The sequence below is a fragment of the Papaver somniferum genome, chromosome 11, assembly GCF_003573695.1.
Source record: "Papaver somniferum cultivar HN1 chromosome 11, ASM357369v1, whole genome shotgun sequence".
In the NCBI taxonomy this organism is placed as follows: Eukaryota; Viridiplantae; Streptophyta; class Magnoliopsida; order Ranunculales; family Papaveraceae; genus Papaver; species Papaver somniferum.
Genome location: NC_039368.1, coordinates 15,236,259 through 15,250,735, shown reverse-complemented (window position 1 = coordinate 15,250,735; position 14,477 = coordinate 15,236,259). Strand labels below are relative to the sequence as shown.

Sequence of the window (14,477 nt, the reverse complement as noted above, 5' to 3'; positions counted from 1 at the left end):
CAATTTCTGTTTGCCTTTAGGTGTTGCCCACATAATTTACACATATCTGTCTATCCAAAATATCTTGCCTTTTTCAAAAATAAAAAAATAAAATAATTTAAGTGTAGATCATCCAGAATATCTTGCCTTTCCAAAAAAAAAAAACCCTTGCCTTCTCAAAAAGAAAAAAAAGATAAACTTTTTTTTAGTAGATGTTGCCCACGTAATTTATATATATAGGATAATATAATTACTTCCTCTTAACATATTAGGTATATATACTAAAAATATCTATTGCTAGGAAAATAAATGCATATAAAATATTTATCGAAATTCTTATGCCAAAATTACAAATTCAGTTTTATCTATTTCTAGAAAAGTATAAATAACTATTCCATGTATAGAATAAACCATATATAACCCTGTTTCAAAAATTATTATACTATATATAAGTAGGACATGAGTGATATATCTTATGTATAAGTTCCTTACGGGTTTTTGAAAATTAATTTCGTTCTCTAAATACAACACAAGGTTAGTCATTTTCTTGTGAGATTTACCTTCTTGATCGTCGAATAAGCATGATCTGTTTAGATGTACCTTCTTTTCACATGATTTAATCATATCAATGTCAATTGCATACAATATATAATCGATCTTTTAATAAGATGATCTGTTTTGAAGTTTTGAGGGAGTTAATCATATTAATGACTTACCTTCCTTTCACATGATGTAATCATATCAATGGCTTATAGTATATAGTCGATCGTTTAATAAGCATGATGTGTTTTAAAGTTTCCGCATGAGTTAATCATATTAATAGCATACCGTTTATTGAACCACAGGTATGGAAGAAATTCAGTATTTGAGAAACATTTTAAGTACCATTAACGGAGGATCTCAAGAAGTGATTACTTCTCGGACAAAGTCCTATCTATTTCTGTCCACTGAGAATGAGTTTCTCAATGCAGTAATCGCAACCTCATTAGGAATAAATTTGTTTAGATGAGATTTTGATTAATAATGAGGTTTCTTCTGGGTCCTACAACTCTTATGACTTTAAATTTATAAACTGGTCTTCTAAAGAAAATCTTTATACTCGGTCCAATAATGAGGTTTCTTCTGGGTCCTGGGCATTGATCCAAGGGGTTCCTTTTTTTCAATCTATTGGTGCAAAACTAGGAGGTTTAATTCAGGTTTCTCCATTCACGGCTAATGGCTGAGACATCTCTGTTATGAAACTCAAAGTTAAAGAACCACTTTCTGTTGGTTTTTCAAAGCTTCATATCAACTTCAAGCCTTTTCCCTTCCCTGCTGCGGTCTCTCTTGCTGTTGATCAATCAGAAAACACGGACGGTACAGTTTATACCTAGGCCCACTTAGTTGTACGCAGCCAGGGATGGTAACAACCTTGGAAACATTATGTGGACAAGTGTACGGAGCAGGGAAAATGAGAATGTTAGGGATTTACTTAGAAAGATCAGGGCTGATTTTACTTGGAAAAACATTACCACTAACCTTAATCTCTATATTTTCAACACCATTATTGTCATTGATAGGTCAAAATAAAAAAATTGCAGCCAGCTGTGATACCCAATTATTTATGTATGCATTGAATTTTCCGATGCAAATATTTTTACAAGCTCAAAGTAAAGTATGGGCAATGACATGGATTTCATTCGGGGTGTCAGCATTTCATATACCATTAAGTTGGTGTTGTATCATGAAATGACGTTTAGCCGGAGCAGCTGGGATTGTGCAGTAAAAGGTTTTGAGGCCGATAATGGCAATTGGAAGCACTAACCGTGGAAAGTATGGGCCAATGAAGAAACGAGCCAACGAAGACTACCCATCGTAGGGTTATCAATCTTCCTATCGTCCTTTACATGGTATGGGATTATTACCATATTAATTTAGATATTTGTTATTGTAAATTTCAATAGCTACATTTTCCAAAAAGAATTTCATGCAAAAAAAAAATGGCTTGCTTACCCTAAATGAGAATTAGAGTTTCTCAATTTGGATAAAAATGTGGAAACAAAATAAGATATCTTCGTGATAAACCCATAATTTAGATAAAATATGGAAAATAAAAAAAAATAATTACACCCTAATTATACTCTATGTATATAAATATCACTACCTACACGCGGTAATCTATGATCGATTTTACTTCCTTTAGCCAAAAAAATCCACATGATGAAGCGAGAAAATCTTCTTAAACGAGTATCACTACCTACACGCGGTAATAAAAAAGAACAGAAAAAAATGGCTAAAAACAACAAATTCTCAAAAACAAGAACAGAAAAGACTTGCGGAACAATATGAAAAGGCAAAGTATATTTATCTCTACCTTGAAAAACTTCACAACAAAAGAGAACAAAACGAAGAAACATACAAAGACCGCAAAGAAACCATAGGCGAAAGGGATGTGAATCTCCGATTTGATAAGAATGGTATGGTTTTATTCAACCAACCAAAACAACTTTAGTCATCTTCCATTTGATAACAATAGTATTCTTAGATTTGATAAGAATACAACTAAAAAAAATTTATTGCTACAAATAATTTGGCCCTTTTTGGTTCATTTTATTTTTTGGCACACTTATTGGAATTACTTTGGATTTTTTTGCACACTTATTAGGATTATTTTATTGTTACTTCAGGATACTCCCACAAATTGGTTGATACTTCAAAAAAAAAAAAGAATGAAGTAATACGAAACCCCTTATCAAAATAATTTTGATGATGACTATATAGAAAGAACATTCAGTTTTCCATAAACAATGAAAAGATGCACGGGTGACCAACTAGTCTATCAAGGACTACACATGCCCGGAATTCCTCGATGCAATTGTATTGAATGATTCAACGGGGCGTTCATACCCCGGAGAAGTACATGAACTACTCTTCGGAAAAAAAAAAGAAAAAAGAAAACTCCAGCTAGAGTCAACCTTGACTGTTGCCGCTCGTTGAAGTGCAACAAATAAGAGAGCTCTCCTGCATAAACGTTTAGATTTCGTTAATTTTTTCTTTTTTGTTTTCCTCTCGATGCGAATTTAAGTGAAGCTTCTCTGCAAGCCAACAATCTCCTGCAACAAGGTATTTTGTCTCCCAACCTCCTCTCTGTCAATTTCTCTTTTGTCTCTTTCATCTTTGCAATTTGGTTACCCTGAAAATGGGTTTTGTTCTGGTCTTACTTAATCTGAATAAAAAATTTACTCTAGGATTTGCTAACTTCTGATTGCTAAGAACCCTAATTAAGATATGATGGAATATTGTGTGAAATTACTGTGTTTAGATAGCATTTAGGTATGTAAAACAGTATTATGGTTAGGGTTTTAAAGTTATTAGCTTAGCAAAATTTAAAATTTTGGCGTTTTTCTCTGATGTTTTGTTTTCTGTTATTGCCCAACTATCTCAAGTGGTGATAATATTATTATTTTGTTGGGTTGGTTTATGAAGGAGCCAAAAAGGGTTACAAACTACTAAATTGGATAACAGGCGTTGGTATCTGCATCTGGAGAGAGGCAAGCACAATGTTGCCTTCGGGCAGTGTTCTTGTTAGAGAATGTCTCTTTCCCTCGATAAATGCATTATGCATACCAAGAAATTTTGTGTAACTGTAAGCTCAAGTGTAGGGAACAAATGAGATGATAGATTCATAGACATTGACTGTAGAAAATTTCCAACTGAAACATTTCCATTAGGAGTCTGATTGACATTTCTCTGGGATATTCCTTTATAATACTCACCTTGATTTGAAGACATGACCTTGTCATCTGCTCCATGAACACTCAAAACCTTGTCACTGCGATTTTAGTGCGAATCCTAAATGTTCAATAAGTTACAAAACCGTTTTTGTCATTATTGCGTAGCTGACTACAGTAGTCATTCTATTGGATGCAAATGTTTTTCATAGAATTTTATTGCAGAACCTCTTCTGCAATTTGCTGTGCTTGTATCCTTCTATTGTTTCTATCAATGTTGTACACACATGTTGTGGGAGATGCAACATTAGATGGACTAGATTACAGTGTAAAATTGAAGGTTGCTTTATAAGGATTATTAAGAGATGCAGTACCTAGAAATCATATGTAACTATGATGAGGATAATGGATCTGTAAGCACCCTGCGTGCAGGAAAGTCGATGCTTGCCCCTCCCTGGATGCCAGATAAAAAGCACCCACAAATCATGTGGATGGTTGGGACCATGATTATGAGGTTTATAGTGCTGTGACCATGCCTATGGATTTCTGGTAACTTTTATATGGTAAAAGTCCTGAATTCAACAGATTTGGAGTCTAGGGTTCATCTAAACCAGAACGAAAAACTACTGCTGTTTTCAAGTTAACTTGTTTCAGTTTTATTAGGGTTCTGGTCTTGAATCCTTAGCTTCCCTGCTGCGTAATAGTTGCTTCCCTGATGTTACTATGAACTTGATTGGTTGCTCTTAAACAAGTGACCAAAGTATGATTTGGATGAAGAAGACCCAACCTATTGACCAGATAAAAATAACATAAATTGGTAATGGATATTGTTTCTAGTCTCTTGATTTGCCAGTTACGACATTGTAAATGTCAAATTCGCGATTCTTATTCCTTTTCCAACACCATCTGCCTGTCTGATTGTTGCTTTGATGCATAAACCCGAATCTCCTAACAGACCAACCACAACTTTCAAATGCGTGATTGTCTAGCAGAAGTGAGTCAAATCATTTCAAGAGATTTGGCTGAGTCTTGCGGTTAATGATTTGGAGCAGGGATACAAGTGATTCAAAGGTAGAAGTGTTCGACAAAGCACTCCAGCATCACTGTTAATATGAACTTCAATATTAAATTAATATTGTTTGCTTACTCTGGAGTTGCACATTGTATCTTTCTTTGTAGTATATGCATATGAACTACTGTTATCTAATCGAGGTTCGAAACCATAGGCCTCAATTTTAAATGTGGGATGTCTTGCCCTTAATTTTTTTAAACGATAGACTGTTGACTTTAATTATAGTGGTTTCTGTAAGTCATACACTCACGTAAATTTTGTACCCCCCTTCAAAACATTCTCTTCATGTGTTTCTTTTCCCTTTCTTGAAGAAATATAAAAAATATGCTGTTCTTTTTTGTTTATAAACAGTATCTTCATGCCTAATCTTTGATGTTATAATATAAGTTTTTGTATTTTTTTTCATCATACCAAAACCAAAAGGAAAAATGAACAAAGGTGGAGTAGGTCTCACCGGCGGAGGCAGTGGGCCAACAGCAGCGGCGGCGGCAGCAGCAGCTCAGAAGCAGAAGACCCTGTTGCAAAGAGTCGATACCGACATAACCAATATTGTTGATAATTTCAATCACCTGGTTAACGTTGCAAGGGTATCTTTCTATAGGTGCATGCATATTATATACTTGATCAGTCATTTCAGTTTTCGGTTTCTAAGCACATTGATTGGTCTTATTATTGCTGCATTGCCGTCCTTGAGTTCATTTGATTACTAAAGCTGATATTGGTTGAACCCTGGTTTTGTAGTTTCGGTTGAACACTGTAATTTAGATTAGAGTGTATAAATTCCTGGTTTTTTGGTTTCATTTATGTCTTTTCCTAAAAGTATACCTTGTACAAGGTCCAGTGGAATACTTTTGGAACGTCACACTAGTGTTCAACAAAATAGTGAAATAACTGTTTTTTAGCAGTGGTTCATAAGTTTCTCTTTTTGCTGGATCCGACGATCTCTCTGAAACCCAGTTCGCTAGTCGAGTAAGACTTCGAGCATTTTTTTCTGCTAAAGGATTTGTTTTTTATTATATTTTTTCTCTGAACGGAGTTGGTTTAAAGTGATAGACACGACACGCTCTTTATCTTGTAGTTGTATATAAGCATTCATGAAATGTGTAGTTTTGGGTGCAAAAGAAAAAAAAGTAAACGTAAAAGCATCTTTATTGAAATGCTGGCTTGAAGAAGACTTAAATGGAGTTCCCATGTCAGGGTCAATCATCACCTTGAAGCAATATTGTCACTTACTATGTGGAACTGCAAGTTTCAAAATTCTGTAAATGGTTTTAGAGCACTCAAAATCAGTCGGTTAAAACCACCTGCTTTAATGATGCTCTTATAGTACTGAATTTGAAACCAGCCTAGGCTTTCAAATAGTTCATCCGACTATTACTAAAATTTGAATGGATGATAATGGGTTTGTTTCCACTTTCCAGTTTGTTGGAACTTAATTTGTATGTCTGAGTCATATTTGTTTTGATATTAAAGGAGGGTTCCGTCTTTGACAATTTTTTCCAAGTCATGCTTAGAGATACTTCTTAATTTTGAGGCATGCTTATCCATTTTTGGTGTCTTCGTTTCTTAGTCATTTGTTTTTTCCTTCATGAGAGCTTTTTCTCTACTGTCCTGTAGCATAAGCTAATTGTATCTATCGTGTTACCATATTCATCATTTATATGTGTTTGCCGTACTGATCTTCTTGTAGGTAAGCGATCCACCAGTTAGGAATTCACAAGAAGCATTCATGATGGAGATGCGTGGAGCGAGAATGGCAAGTTTTTTAGCCTCATTATCATTTTAAAACATAGAAATGGAAGTAGGTTTATGTTGACTTTTCCATGAACTTGCTAGATTTTCCACTTCTAGCATTCTGTTGCGCATTGATGGCATTGCATTTATAGGTTATGTACACTACAAGTAATAGCCAACTCTTGAATTCAGTTCCTGAATGTCCACCTGTGCTCCTTCAAGTTGTCACATCTACTAGAAAAATCATTACTTGTTGTATTATGTATCATCATCCTTCGGATAATGATAAAGGACAAGAAGGGTGAAAGAAGAGTCCTTTCTTCACTTGGTTAGACCATCTCTCCTCGTCATATTTTTGAACATTCCCAGGAAAAAAACTAGATGAAGTCAAGATAAATATATGTGCGTATGTTGTCAAAAAGTCTTCTCCAGGTTTGTATGTGCTAGTGGATTCCTCCATGTTTTATGTATGCTGTGACTTAATTTGTATCTATTGGTTGTCTCTTTGCCATTGCTCTAGTAAGTGGGTTGCGGCTACTCTTTGTTGAGCAACTAATGGTTCTCAGTGAACTGCTTATTTTGGGCTTTATCTTACGGCATAGTACCATTTTACTATAAGGTTTCTGGCTTTCACTGATCAATGTAACTAATTTAATTAACAGGTTCAGGCAGCAGATTCCCTGCTGAAATTGGTATCAGAGCTGAAGCAGACAGCTATCTTTTCCGGGTTGGCATCTTTGAACGAGCATGTTGAGCAGAAGACTGTTGAATTTGACCAACAAGCTGAGAATACAGAGGGAATGTTGTCTAGAATTGGAGAGGAGGCAGCTGGTTGCCTGAAAGAGCTTGAATGTCATTACTACTCTTCCGTCCAAAGGATCGACCAAGGCGAGCAGTGAAGGTCCGAGGATAGCAGTTTACTCTTTCAAACCTAATTTTACTAGGAAAAAGATTTAACCCATCAGAAGGAAAAGCCATATGATGCTCATGCAGTTGGTAACTTCAGTGTATTCAGGCCATGTATAGACATGCTCATTCAACAACTACATCCTTGATACCTTTACAGATGGGCGCAGAAAATCCGGATGCGTATTATTAGATCGAATGTGGTGTAAGCGTGTAGCTATACGACACTGATTTAAGAAATCAAAGGAGTCATGCTTTAGTTAATACTAGAATATGACCCGTGCCGTAACGGCACGGGCTTTGATTCAGAATGTTTGCTTCACTTTTTCGATTAGTTATATTATTGTGAATCATACTCATTAGGAGTTCAATGTGGAATAAGGCATCATTATTGTGACGATTTCACAATACTATGAATTTTTATCATGTATGTTATTTTATATCATTAGTTGTCAGTGTGATGGACCTGATGGTCGATCTATCAACAAAGAAACATTTTTCCACTATTGTTTTTATGTTTACGAAGTTGTAAAATGTGATGGTCTTATTTCTATACCGCCAAATTATCATTTACCGTTTTTCTACCCATTGCAATCATTCGATGATGTCTGTGAATGCAGTTCAATTACTTCGATTTACTGAATTTTTTTAGTATTCCTACTTATAATTAAAGTGAATCTCCAACAATATTATTATTAATTCGGTTAGAGTGCCAATTCGTATACGTTAACTCAGAAAACTCAACTACATCTGTGTCTCCCAGTAAAGAAATCTTGTGGTTGCTCATCTTTTCCCGTCATTCGATTTTAGGCTCCCTTTGTCATTGCTTGAATAGTTCTATCAATTTTTCCATTTGGTTTTATTAGTGTAACCTTCGAAGAAAATTAGGGAAGTATGTTAGATTTTATTGGTACTGAACGGCTGTTAAACCTAAAACGTATTCCAATTATGGTAGCCTTCTTAAATTCCTATCCATCGGCGGTCAACCTATGAGGGAAGTAATGTATTTCCATGGTATTTTTTGCCTCGCGTTTTTAGGGGCCACCCGAAAGGATTTAGGGGCCATCAATTTATACCCAGCCAAAGACTCTAGTTAAGGAGTACCCTATATGATATTGAAGTTACATAAATGCCCTTCTGGTAAAACTATATAAAAACCAAATCAAAAAAAATTCTACTCATTTCAACTATTCTTCTTTCAGTTTCATATTATCTTCCGATTGTGGAAGAAAAAAAAACTTTCCCTCGTTCTTGTGTTCAACCGAAACATCGTCGCGAATCGTAAAATCAAAACATCGTCGATTCGTTTATAAAACAATGGATAAGGGAAATGAAACCCACAGACCTAGAACCAAAAACGTTGCTCGGGGTATCGATCCAAAGATTGGGATTTTAGCAAGAAATAAAGAAATTGTTGCTGCAAATGAAGAAGAACGCGAAGAAGAAGTACCCGTCGATAGTCGGTGGTTGCGATTCCGATAGTCAAACACTTCGTCAACTTCAAATGGCCCCAATTAGGTAAGAATCTATCATTTTTGGGGTTTATTTCGCTTTAATTCGACGAATAGAGGAAAAATATTTCTAGGGTTTTCGGTTATTTATCCAGATTCGGGCGATATTCATGCTTATTTACTTCCGAATATAGTCGTGTTCTTCATTTCTCAAGAACATCGACAGTATTCGGGAGAAATATTTGATGGTTATCGGCCGAATATTGTTGGCCATATCTTCCTGGATACAAACTGGTAATAATCGGTAGTTTAATAAATTTATTGGCTCCCCAATATATTTAAGTTGACACACAGTATTCGGAAGTACACTCACTACCGAATATATATATATATATATATTGAAAAAATCTCAAAATTTCTGATATAGGAAAAATCCCATTTTGGGGCCAGTACTTATTCGGAAGACAATATAATGTTTTATACCTCCGATTGTGTAGGATAAAATTTTAGAGTTTCTGAACTCCAGTTGATGAATATTCGGTTGTAAACATGTTTAGTTATATTCCGATTGTTTTTCATTCGGGAAAAATATGTGTCTTCTTACTTCCGAATTTGTTCATTCATGTTATAGTTGTGTACTTTGTCTTCCGATTGTGTAGGATGAAAAATTTAGAGCTTCTGAACTCCAATTGATGCATATTCGGTTGTAAATATGTTTAGTTAGCTTTCGATTGTTTTGTATTCGGCAACAATATGTGTCTTCTTACGTCCGAATGTGTACATTCGGGTTATATTTCCATACTTTGTCTTCCGATTGTATAGTTTGTAAATATTGTTCCTTTCTTTGTTGTTTAGACAAAGTCGAGAAAGGAGGAAGAAAGTGACAGCTAGTGCTAGGAGGGAAAGGAGTGCCAAAGATAATTCAAGTGCTCAACAAAGCTTACAAGAACAAAGCAGTCAACAAGGAGTGCAACCAAGTGCTGAACAAAGTGTAGAACAACAAGGCAGTGAACAAGGGGTGCAACCAAGTGTTGAACAAGCCGCTCAACAAAGTGCAGAACCAACTGCTCCACAAGTTACACCCCACCATGAAATTGAACCAGTTGATCCAGTGCCAAGAGTAGAAGAAGAAGAAGGACAACCAAGTGGTACCCAAAAAGCCAAAAAAGGAAAAGATGGTGTAAAGAATGATATTGCTAAGAAAGCATCACATCTTGTCCCTCAGCACTTGAAGAAGAAGGGTATTCCAGCAGGCACAATCTTTGGGCTACCGGCGGATGGAGGAAAATTGCTATTTGAATACAAATACTCATGGGCCAGAGAAATATACGAAACCGAGGTAATAAAATTACTATTTTTTATTAATGTATTGTCTATGTGTTATATCGTAATATTTGCATTAAGGATTTTTTATGTACTTTAATAGGATCATCCAGATGCGGTCCTCTACTCAAACCTACCGCCGCACCAACAAAAATGCTTGCGTGGCCTTTATCCGTTGAATGTGAAAGGTTCAAGTCAATTGTTGCCAACTCGGGGTTAGCTAATGCCGCCGAGAATTCATTTTTGGAACATGATCGTGTGGCCATATCGGCGTTCGTGGAGAGAATGTATCCTGAGACCGATACTTTCCATATGCCGTTTGGGGAGATGACGATTACCCCGGATGATGTTGTGCAGATTCTTAAACTTCCCGACCAAGGCACAGCTGTGAAATTTAACTACACAAAGCAGTTAAGTTGGGCACAACTTTATGCTCTAACTAAAAAGTGCTTAGGTTGGGATAAAGAGACAACAACAACAGAGTTTAGGAGGCATGCAAGTTACAGAACAAGACAGATCAACATTACAGCTTTGATGAATATTGCAAATTCTGATTTTTGGGCCATCGTACATTCGAGACTTTACAAAAAAATTTTATCCTGCGAATATTACAAGTTCAAAACAAACCATTCCATGGCTCTAGGTGGTTCCAAGGGCCAAAATAGAAGGTTAGACAACCCATATTCGGAAGTTTGGGTAACTGAGTTGACTTCCGATTATTGCAAGTTCAAAATTTGAAAAGTATCAGTTTTTCCCAAATTCCGATTTTTGGGCCATCGTACATTCGGGACTTTGCAAAAAAAAATTATCCCCCGAATATTACAAGTTCAAAACAAACCATGCCATGGCTCTAGGTGGTTCCAAGGGACAATATAGAAGGTTAGACAACCCATATTCGGAAGTTTGGGTAACTAAGTTGACTTCCGATTATTGCAAGTTCAAAATTTAAAAAGTATCAGTTTTTCCCAAATTATGATTTTTTGTCCATCGTACATTCGGGACTTTACAAAAAAAAATTATCCTCCGAATATTACAAGTTCAAAACAAACCATGCCATGGCTCTAGGTGGTTCCAAGTGCCAATATAGAAGGTTAGACAACCCATATTTGGAAGTTTGGGTAACTGAGTTAACTTTCGATTATTGCAAGTTCAAAATTTGAAAAGTATCAGTTTTTCCCAAATTCTGATTTTTGGGCCATCGTACATTCGGGACTTTACAAAAAAAAAATATCCTCCGAATATTATAAGTTCAATACAAACCATGCCATGGATCTAGGTGGTTCCAAGGGCCAATATAGAAGGTTAGACAACCCATATTCGGAAGTTTGGGTAACTAAGTTGACTTCCGATTATTGCAAGTTCAAAATTTGAAAAGTATCAGTTTTTCCCAAATTCTGATTTTTGGGCCATCGTACATTTGGGACTTTACAAAAAAAAATTATCCTCCGAATATTACAAGTTCAAAACAAACCATGCCATGGCTCTAGGTGGTTCCAAGGGCCAATATAGAAGGTTAGACAACCCATATTCGGAAGTTTGGTAACTGAGTTGACTTCCGATTATTGCAAGTTCAAAATTTAAAAAGTATAAGTTTTTCCAAATTCTGATTTTTGGGCCATCGTACGTTCGCTTTACAAAAAAAATTATCCTCCGAATATTACAAGTTCAAAACAAACCATGCCATGGCTCTAGGTGGTTCCAAGGGCCAATATAGAAGGTTAGACAACCCATATTCGGAAGTTTGGGTAACTAAGTTGACTTCCGATTATTGCAAGTTCAAAATTTGAAAAGTATCAGTTTTTCCCAAATTATGATTTTTGGGCCATCGTACATTCGGGACTTTATAAAAAAAAATTATCCTCCGAATATTACAAGTTCAAAACAAACCATGCCATGGCTCTAGGTGGTTCCAAGTGCCAATATAGAAGGTTAGACAACCCATATTCGGCAGTTTGGGTAACTGAGTTGACTTCCGATTATTGCAAGTTCAAAATTTAAAAAGTATAAGTTTTTCCCAAATTCTGATTTTTGGGCCATCGTACATTCGGGACTTTACAAAAAAAAATTATCCTCCGAATATTACAAGTTCAAAACAAACCATGCCATGGCTCTAGGTGGTTCCAAGTGCCAATATAGAAGGTTAGACAACCCATATTCGGAAGTTTGGGTAACTGAGTTGACTTCCGATTATTGCAAGTTCAAAATTTGAAAAGTATCAGTTTTTCCCAAATTCTGATTTTTGGGCCATCGTACATTCGGGACTTTACAAAAAAAAAATATCCTCCGAATATTATAAGTTCAATACAAACCATGCCATGGCTCTAGGTGGTTCCAAGGGCCAATATAGAAGGTTAGACAACCCATATTCGGAAGTTTGGGTAACTAAGTTGACTTCTGATTATTGCAAGTTCAAAATTTGAAAGTATCAGTTTTTCCCAAATTCTGATTTTTGGGCCATCGTACATTCGGGACTTTACAAAAAAAAAAATCCTCCGAATATTACAAGTTCAAAACAAACCATGTCATGGCTCTAGGTGGTTCCAAGGGCCAATATAGAAGATTAGACAACCCATATTCGGAAGTTTGGGTAACTAAGTTGACTTCCGATTATTGCCAGTTCAAAATTTGAAAAGTATCAGTTTTTCCCAAATTCTGGTTTTTGGGCCATCGTACATTCGGGACTTTACAAAAAAAAAAATATCCTCCGAATATTACAAGTTCAAAACAAACCATGCCATGGCTCTAGGTGGTTCCAAGGGCCAATATAGAAGGTTAGACAACCCATATTCAGAAGTTTGGGTAACTAAGTTGACTTCCGATTATTGCAAGTTCAAAATTTGAAAAGTATCAGTTTTTCCCAAATTCTGGTTTTTGGGCTATCGTACATCCGGGACTTTACAAAAAAAAATTATCCTCAGAATATTACAAGTTCAAAACAAACCATGCCATGTCTCTAGGTGGTTCCAAGGGCCAATATAGAAGGTTAGACAACCCATATTCGGAAGTTTGGGTAACTAAGTTGACTTCCGATTATTGCAAGTTCAAAATATGAAAAGTATCAGTTTTTCCCAAATTATGATTTTTGGGCCATCGTACTTTCGGGACTTTACAAAAAAAAATTATTCTCCGAATATTACAAGTTCAAACCAAACCATGCCATGGCTCTAGGTGGTTCCAAGGGCCAATACAGAAGGTTAGACAACCCATAGTCGGAAGTTTGGGTAACTGAGTTGACTTCCGATTATTGCAAGTTCAAAATTTGAAAAGTATCAGTTTTTCCCAAATTCTGATTTATGGGCCATCGTACATTCAGGACTTTACAAAAAAATATTATCCTCCGAATAATATAGTCGTGTTTAGAAATACCAACCTAATCGGTAGATAAAAATTTAAGTTCGCTACCGAATGTCCTATTCGGAGGAAATACGTGTATCGTTAGCAACCGATTGTAGTGCATCATTGATACGAAACCTCAACGGCCATATTTTCAGAAACCTCAACGGCCATATTTTCAAAAATTAGAGCCGTTGGAACTCTAATCTATATAAGGAGGGTAACCCCTCTCAGTTATTATTGAGTAAAAAATCAGAATGAAAAACCTTTTCAATGGCAAGTCCATCATCAATCGACAACATACTTCGAAGATGCAAGCGAACAACTACATCAATTGCAGCAATGGAAGAAGAAATACAAAAAAGGAACAAACAACCAAAAAAAATTAAACCATCGTTAGTGCACAATATTTTCTTTTTGGTGCCGTTTGATGTAGTGTAACGCTCGGCTATTCGTGCACACAATTCCGACTCCAAGAAAGACGGACCATCAACTACCGGGGTGTTCGGAGTGAAATTTAATTGCTTCCAAAATGGATGAATATCATTGATATCAATCACTTCAACATACCTACCCAACTTATGACGACACGGGAGTCCAATACCTATCATATCCGTGCAAACACAAACCGTATTCTCGTCATCATAAGTTTTATATAACTTCAATTGTTTCATCATGCTATTTATTTCCCATCTTGAAACTTTATGAACAACTCCCCTTAGAAGCAATTTTTCCTTAATATGTTCCACCGGGAATTGGTGTACACTAAATTGCATACATTTCCTAATCTTTACGAGATCACGATTGGTGAATTTATGGATTGCTTCTTGGATCGACACAACTCCATTTTGACTACCAATTAGTATTTTCTTTAGTCGACCATGAGACCCCTCCGCAATGCTTGTCGCCTCGTTCTTGAAGTTACGATATTCATATGTCCATGCAAACACAAACCTCTCCTTAATCGTT

At 36.0% G+C, this 14,477-nt stretch overlaps 1 protein-coding gene across 2 annotated transcripts; it reads left to right on the top strand.

The window, feature by feature from the left end:
* The first annotated feature begins 2,817 nt into the window (after positions 1-2,817).
* Positions 2,818-7,838, top strand: LOC113323860 (mediator of RNA polymerase II transcription subunit 22a-like). Of its 2 annotated transcripts, none has more exons than XM_026572209.1 (4): positions 2,818-3,081; positions 5,185-5,348; positions 6,452-6,517; positions 7,158-7,838. In XM_026572209.1, the coding sequence occupies exons 2-4, from the start codon at positions 5,190-5,192 to the stop codon at positions 7,392-7,394; spliced, it is 462 nt and encodes a 153-aa protein (XP_026427994.1). In that variant the 5' UTR covers positions 2,818-3,081; positions 5,185-5,189; the 3' UTR covers positions 7,395-7,838. The 2 variants fall into 2 exon arrangements, with proteins under 2 accessions (XP_026427994.1, XP_026427995.1); XM_026572210.1 differs by lacking the exon at positions 2,818-3,081 and adding an exon at positions 4,645-4,760.
* Positions 7,839-14,477: the final 6,639 nt, after the last annotated feature.

Coding starts and splice junctions, on each gene's coding strand:
- LOC113323860 (XM_026572209.1), top strand. CDS start 5,190: ATGAACAAAGGTGGAGTAGGTCTCACCGGCGGAGGCAGTGGGCCAACA. Junction 5,349..6,451: donor ACCTGGTTAACGTTGCAAGG/GTATCTTTCTAT, acceptor ATCTTCTTGTAG/GTAAGCGATCCACCAGTTAG. Junction 6,518..7,157: donor AGATGCGTGGAGCGAGAATG/GCAAGTTTTTTA, acceptor TTTAATTAACAG/GTTCAGGCAGCAGATTCCCT.